Source organism: Nicotiana tomentosiformis, chromosome 10 (genome assembly GCF_000390325.3).
Source record: "Nicotiana tomentosiformis chromosome 10, ASM39032v3, whole genome shotgun sequence".
In the NCBI taxonomy this organism is placed as follows: Eukaryota; Viridiplantae; Streptophyta; class Magnoliopsida; order Solanales; family Solanaceae; genus Nicotiana; species Nicotiana tomentosiformis.
Genome location: NC_090821.1, coordinates 1,249,553 through 1,257,441, shown reverse-complemented (window position 1 = coordinate 1,257,441; position 7,889 = coordinate 1,249,553). Strand labels below are relative to the sequence as shown.

The following is a 7,889-nucleotide window of genomic DNA, read 5'->3' as shown; positions in this document are numbered from 1 at the left end:
TCATCCATATGTGATTTACATAATCTCATGTCAAATTGATGAAAACACTACTTTCACTCTTGATCATTTTGAGAATCCTTATTGTTCTCGTTACCACAATGATAACGATTATAATTTCGTCTATTGCCATATCCACATCCATTGATACTTTTACGGTAATAATTTTGTCTTCTTTCATACTTATTACATATTGCTACCACATTCTCTTAAGGGAACGAGAATTAAGCAAATTCAATGGGACGAATTTCCACTTCTTATGCTCATAATCATACATGAATAGAAAGACATAAAAATTTTACCACTTCGGATGGTTATAATTTCTTACAAACTCTATTAGAATTATAATCAAAATTTATTGTCTTTTCTTGTATTTAAAATCAAATTATAGAATTTCAAGAATTTAAAAGAGAAAAATAAGGTAAAATACTTACCTTAAATCCAGAATTTATTCATCAAGGAAGTTCATGGATCAATTGGCAATCATTATGTTCAATATTATGTACAAGTTGAACACCATGCACATATCCCAAAGCTTGGTGACCAAAGCAGATGCCTCTATTCAATTGGTTAGAGTCTCGTGGTGATAACGTGTAATAAAACAATAAAAAAAGAAGAAGACTATTGTAGAAAAAAGTATAGAGAGAGAATTCTTATTGATTTGGATGAATTACAATGGAATAGAACCCCTCTATTTATAGGGAAAAGTTACATAGCCACCAAGTAACAAACCCTAAAATCTCTCTAAAATATAGATATTCACCTTAAATATAATTCTATTTATAACAAATATGTTATTTTCCCATTTTTAACTCCTACATTTTTCTTCCTTACTTGCACGTAAAATTGTGCGCCCAGATTTAAATTTTTATTTCACTTCAACTCAAATAGTTCTTTAAAATAAATACCAAAAAAGAAGGTAACTTGATATAGGGCAATGGGTATGGGTAAGGGTGGCAAGTGGGCCTAGCCGGGTCCGAGACCGGCCCGGGCTCGCGGGCTAAGTGGGCTTATCAGGCTAAACGGGTTGGGACCGTTAGGTCCGCTAGAGGTGGGCTCGTGCCAGTCTCGTGTGCCGGTTCTTAGCTAGGAACCGTTAGGACCGAGCCCGTTAGGCCCGCCAAGAGACCAGGACCGGACCGGTCCCTTGGCGGGCTTAACGGATATTTTTTTTTTAAAAAAAATAGTCGTTTGGCTTTTGAAAAAAAGAGTTGTTAGGGGTTTAAAAAATAGTTGTTGGATATTTAAAAATTTTAACCCCTCTTCCCTTAGTTTTAACCCCAAACTTTTTATTATTACACTTTTTCTCTATTTTCTACTATAAATACTCCCTCATTCATTCATTTTCTTAAAAAATCAACATCAATCTATCAAACTATCGCTCTAATTTTCTTCTATACTTGCTACAATTATTTATTTTATCAAAAAAAAATGTGAGATTACTACTATTACTTACTTTATTCCAAAAAATAGTCAAAAAATATTGAGGTTGTTACAATTTATGAAAACATTGTGAAGTTAGTGAATTGAAGTTTTCAAGTTTTCGACGATAATCAATTTTCAACAAGTTGTTCGTCAATTTGGTGATCTCGTTCTAACTCTTAAGTCTAACTGTTTAGTTTATATTGCAGAACTTGCAAATTTGTTTGCTCATTTTTCACAGAGTGAGAAAATTTATCAACTTGTAATTGATTCTATGAAAGATATTGTCATATTTTTTATTGCTATAATAAAATTACAAGGCATTATTTTGAATATCTTTTTACAATATTTTTGTCTTTAAATTTGAATAAAAAAATTAGGTCACAATTCTATAATAAATTTACAAGGCATTGCCTTAGATATTCTTTTAACATCTTTTTGTCTTTAATTTTTATTTAATTTTTTTAAAAATTACTGCTTAGCCGTTGGGCCCGTTTAGGCCGTTGGAACCGCGGGCCCGACCTTTTTAGCCCGGGACTTTGAGTTTGTGGGCCCGGTCCCGGGTCGGTTCCTACAAAAAGCACGCTTAGTCCGAGCCCGTTTATTTAAGGACCGGGACCGTGGCCCACAAGACCGGACCGTTTAGGGCCCGGCCCGGCCCACTTGCCACACTAGAAAATCAAGGGATCCATACGCTAATATTAATAACCAACACTAGAAACTTTTTTTTATTCAAATACAACTCTTATTCATAGTTCTTGACAAATTTCCAGCAAAATCACGCTCATGTAATCCCCAAACCAAAGCCAAAGAAGACACAACCACAGGCACAGGGCCAAACATCCATAACAAAAGAGGAAAAGCCATGCAAAGCACTCTATCCCCTACAAAAGCCAATGTAAATCCTCTTTCAAATACTGTCTCTGTATACATTGGATTTATGGAAAATTCCCCCAATGCATTGACCAAGAAATTAGCATCGATCAAACAACTAAGTGCCAAAGAACTACACAAGAAACTTGCCAACAAGAAAATAGTTGCTGAGCCATATTTCAACACGATTATCTTCCCTGTTTGTGATCCAAAGAAAGCACTAGTAAAGAGGTTTCTCACGTTGTAAGTGTTGTTTGTTAGAGCTGCCAATGCTAAAGTTATGATCATTGTGATTGTTGCCGTGAGTATTGTTTCCATTAGTGCATTTCTTAAGCTTTGTACAGCTAACGTGCCTTTCTTCTCGTTTCCCTGCCACACACAAACAAAAAAAAAACTTAATAAATCATCAACGGAGGCTTATTCAAGATCTAGAGTCAGCGGGTTAAGAATGAGTAAGATTAATTTTCTTTTTGTATATGTATACATAGTTAGAGTTGAAGCAGAATTGAACCCTATAGCAACATTTAGATCCGCCTTTGTTCATTAGACTCTTAGTAAATAAAGGACTGCCCGATGCACGAACCACCTTGTGCGTGTTCAAGCAGAGATCTTTCGAGCTGGCTCAAATACCTATTTAAGTTATTTTCAGAAAGCGCATCAGGAAACGGCCGTATGTTAAGGAGTCATTTTCTATGCGGACTAAATTATCCTGGATTATAGTCCCTGGATTGTAATCTCTGGACTAATTTATTCCACCTCCCTTTATCCCACCTGAGAGGTGCGATAAAATAATCCCAAGTTTGATAGGATAAGGGAATATTCAGGATTAAATTTGAGATTAAATTTATACTGTGTTTGGTTGATGGTATAAATTTATCTCACTATCCTGCGTACCAAACAACCCCTAAGGGGTGTAACATAGACAACTTACCATGATGCAAGCATTCTGATTTCATGGCTCGAACATGTAACCTATAAGTCACATGAAAACAACTTTATCGTTGCTCTAAGGTTCTCTTCATAAATAATTAATTGAAATTAAAAACTAAAGAATGAAAAGGAAGACTTGCTTGATTGAGCTCTCGCAGCCAAGATCTCTTCTTGAGTATATTCATACCAATGGTGGTCCGAGAAGGTTTATGCTTCAAGTGGTGCCAAAGATAGAAATGATAGCCAATTGTGATGAAAAGACTCAAGGGGACTAATATGGTGTCCAAGAAACTAATGGCACCCATATTGATTTCAATTTCTCACAGAGAGAGTTTCTCTTGGTCTTTGTTTTTGAGAGAGTTGGAATTGCTTATGGATTTATCTTTGTTTAAAAGATAGGGTGTTTAGATTTGAGAAGTGGAGTTATACGTCATTAGCAACTAGAAAAAAAGATGGGAACAAGAATGCATGCACCTTTAATTTTGTCAAAATTCAGGTGGGGATGTTTATAGTGGAAGATACACAACAGCCAACGTTTATATAATGGAAGGATAACAAAATCTATAACAAATGGAGTCTGATTAATTAAGGTGAGGTTGCCACCCATCTTTGTTGGAAATCTTGGTGCAATGGTAAAGTTGTCTCTGTGTGACGTATTCATCATGAGTTCGAGTTGTAAAAGCAGTAACTAATGCTTGCACTAGGGCAGAAACTTTCACCATAGTAACAAAAAAGTTGTATCACAAATTAACCCATGCAACCCAACATTTTGTTATTAAAGGTGAAAATGTGATTTTTATGTTACAAAACAAAGTTCTATGACGTGGTGAAAAGGATATAGTTATGTTTTATGAATATTACTCCTTTTATCATTGGCAATAAAAACACACACACAATGCACGTTAGGTACTAAAGAACTAAAGAAGTAACCAGAAACTATATATGCTGTTCTACTTTTTCTCTTTTTTGTTTCTTCCTTTTTTCCCTTAACACAAGGGTTTTAGTGGTTATAGATATACATGATTCTCTACGTAATGAATATCCTACTCAGCAGAGTCATGCACTAGACTAGACATGCTAATTAGTAATTAATACAAGCATAAAGCTACTTTAATAAGAAACGAATAGTAGATATCCACACGTAATTATATATGCACTTTGCATTAAAGAAAGTATGAACTTCAAATTAGCACGTAAAAGCAAGAAGCGTCACCGCCATATGTTAGGATCGGGAATCCGGGTAGTGTAAAATTTAGCCAAACAACAGTATAATGACAATAACAAAGATAATAGAAGTTGATAACAATGACAATTAAAGTAGATAAAGAAGATACAAATTTAACGTAGTTCGGTCAAAGTGACCTACGTCCACAAGCGGAGAAGAGCAATTTGCTATAACAATAAGAGTACAAAAGAGAGTACAAAATTAGAGTAAACACTCTAATTAATCCCAAATACCCTAAGAGAATAACCTCACAAGATCACTCCAAAGAAAGGGTTCATACAAGTGCTTCCCAACACTTAACTCTCATACAAAACACTCTTAATAAAGGAAGAAAGGAAGAAACAAGAATTGAAGACAAGTCTTGTTGGTGTGTCTAAAATGAACTAATGGCCTTCCCTTTTATAGGCAAAAAAGTCTTGACCTCTTAGGTGTAAAAGAAGAGATACAACTTGTGCAAATGATGTCCAACACACAATGCAATATTTTTGGGTCCCAAAGAATATTGCCAACAAAGTATACACTTTGCAAAGATGCTTATGCTTATGTGAGATGGACTCAATTTGACAAAATAATTGCCATATTACAAATCTCCACCTTGGCCTAATTTTGGATGATATAGTAAATTTGCTCCACCTTCTCCGCAAAAGCCCCAATGGGCATATGTCAAAATTTAATGCCATCAAAATCAGACAAATTGTCTGATACCGAAACTGTAGTAGGACCTATAACAGTGGATCTCAATAAAGTATACAACGAACCAGATATGTGTGCTTTCATGATCAAACGAGCACCTTGAGAAATTTTCAAAACTCCACCTTCACCAGTGAATTTGCACCCAAGGGATTCTAAAGTGCCTAGAGAGATGAGATTTTTCTTCAACTCAGGAACATATCTAACATCGGTGAGAGTTCTCACCACATCATCGTGCATTCTGACCCGAATTGTACCTTTGCCAATAACGTTACAAGTAACATTGTTACCCAATTGGACAACTCCACCTGCAACTGAATCATATGTAGAAAACAAGTCCCTGCTAGGACACATATGATATGAACAACCGGAATCTAAAATTCACTCATTGTCTAATCTGAAACTAGTTTCAGTTGCTAAAAATATAGTTCTCTCAATCTCATCAGTTACTACACTAGCTTCGGCGGTGTCAGTATTTTTGTGCTCATTTTTTCTTTCTTTGTGCTTTTCTTTATTTTTCAGTTTATATTATTCAGAGATATTATGACCTTTCTTATGACAATAGTGACACTCTAAATTATTGTATCTGAAATTGGAGTCAGATTTGCCCCTAACAAACAAGCCAACTTCCGCTTGAGTTTCACTAGCTTCCCAGTAATATCACTATCTATCTGTTCTTTTGATTTTAAGATAGATTTAATATCCTTATAAGAGATATTATCCTTTGCATAAAGCATAGTATCTCTTATATGCTTAAAAGATGGGGGTAGAGAACAAAGCAGTAACACGGCTTGATCCTCATCTTTAATTTCAGCATCTATATTACTCAAATCCATAAGAATGGAATCAAAGGTGTCAAGATGAGAGAGAATAGAGGTACCTTCACCATACGAATTGTATAAAGCTTCTGCTTCAGGTAAAGTCTATTTTCTACCGTCCTCTTCATATATAAGGTTTTCAATTTTTCCCACATGCCTTTAGCTGTGGTTTCTACAGAAACTTCACGTAAAACCTCATTTGAGAGATTTAAAATGATACCTGCTTTTGCCTTTTTTGTCTATGATGGCAAACTCCTCGTCCGTCATTTTATCCGGCTTATTCTCCTTTCCTTGCAATGCCAAGTCTAAGCCATCCTGAATTAGGATAGCTTCCATCTTTAATTGTCACATTCCAAAGTTTGCACTTCGGTCAAATTTCTCAACATAGGTCTTTATTAGAGTCATTTTGGCTGTTGAAACTAACCCGGTTAGATCCGGCTCTGATACCAATTTGTTAGGATCGGGAACCCGGGTAGTGCGAAATTTAGCCAAACAACGGTATAATGACAATAACAAAGACAATAAAAGTTGATAACAACGACAATTAAAGTAGATAAAGAAGACACAAATTTAACATGGTTCGGTCAAAGTGACCTACGTCCACAAGCGGAGATGAGCAATTTACTATAACAATAAGAGTACAAAAGAGAAAAATTAGAGTAAACACTCTAATTAATCTCAAATACCCTAAGAGAATAACCTCACAAGATCACTCCAAAGAAAGGGTTCACATAAGTGCTTCCCAACACTTAACTCTCATACAAAACACTCTTAATAAAGGAAGAAAGGAAGAAACAAGAAATGAAGACAAGTCTTGTTGGTGTGTCTAAAATAAACTAATGGCCTTCCCTTTTATAGGCAAAAAAGTCTTGACCTCTTAGGTGTAAAAGAAGAGATACAACTTGTGCAAATGATGTCCAATACACAATGCAATATTTTTGGGTCCCAAAGAATATTGACAACAAAGTATACACTTTGTATGCTTATGTGAGATGGACTCCATTTAACAAAATAATAGCCATATTACACCATATGACACATCCCACTTATACACGGACTGAAAATACATAACCAAATTTAGCGACGATATTAGAAATTTCACTGAACGCAATTTACTTATATAATTCATAATAATTTTTCAATAAAGAGTGTTTCAACTTACTATCCTTTGACTATTATAGCTTCACCCCGTACCAAATTAATGAGAAAGTACTTCCAAGTTCCAACCAAATTAATCAGAAGAACACACTCTTTTATTGAATGAAGTGCTTGAATTTGAACTTCTCTTAATTTCCTAACTAAAACGAAATTTAAGAAAAGAAGTGGTCAGTTTCTTGAAATACCATTGAGAAATAAACTAGAGGTGATGTAATACAAATGAATCAACGATTCAAAAGTATGGCATTGGATAATTGATGCTTTTAAGGCAGTATCTTGCTACGATTTGTTGTTAGGTACTCCCTCCGTTTACTTTTACTTGACACGTTTTGACTTTTCACGCCCCTTAACAAATAATAAATGAAGTGCATAATTTACCATGATACTCATATTAATTGAATTAGATTTGAGAAAATTATTTGAAATAAGTAATAAATACTGTGGGTAAAACAGAAAAAAAAAATTTGGCATGATCTCTCGATATGCGTAAAATAACAAGTAAAAATAAAAATCTATTTTTAATATACATATCAATTAAAAGTGAACGGATAAAGTATATATATAACTACTTTAGCTCCCTAATTTAGAAAGAAAGGGCAAAGTGGAGAGTAAAGGAACCCCGTAAAAAAGTGTAACATAAAAAAAGGAAATAGACAAAAAAGAAAAAAGAATGTTGCCAAATTAAAGGAGTATTACCTAACTCCATCTAATTCGACTTTTGCAACACTCTTATCTTCACATGAGTGACTTCTCTTAATTTCTGACTTTGAATCATT

At 34.6% G+C, this 7,889-nt stretch overlaps 1 protein-coding gene across 2 annotated transcripts; it reads right to left on the bottom strand.

The window, feature by feature from the left end:
- Positions 1–2,120: 2,120 nt before the first annotated feature.
- LOC104120835 (uncharacterized) lies at positions 2,121–3,527 on the bottom strand. 2 transcript variants are annotated; one of them, XM_070187375.1, is made up of 4 exons: positions 3,363–3,527; positions 3,224–3,264; positions 2,876–2,922; positions 2,121–2,661 (listed from the first exon to the last, which is right to left on the bottom strand). In XM_070187375.1, the coding sequence occupies exons 1-4, from the start codon at positions 3,525–3,527 to the stop codon at positions 2,513–2,515; spliced, it is 402 nt and encodes a 133-aa protein (XP_070043476.1). In that variant the 3' UTR covers positions 2,121–2,512. The 2 variants fall into 2 exon arrangements, 1 of the variants encoding a protein (XP_070043476.1); XR_011411555.1 differs by lacking the exon at positions 2,876–2,922 and having other exon boundaries at positions 3,363–3,502.
- Positions 3,528–7,889: the final 4,362 nt, after the last annotated feature.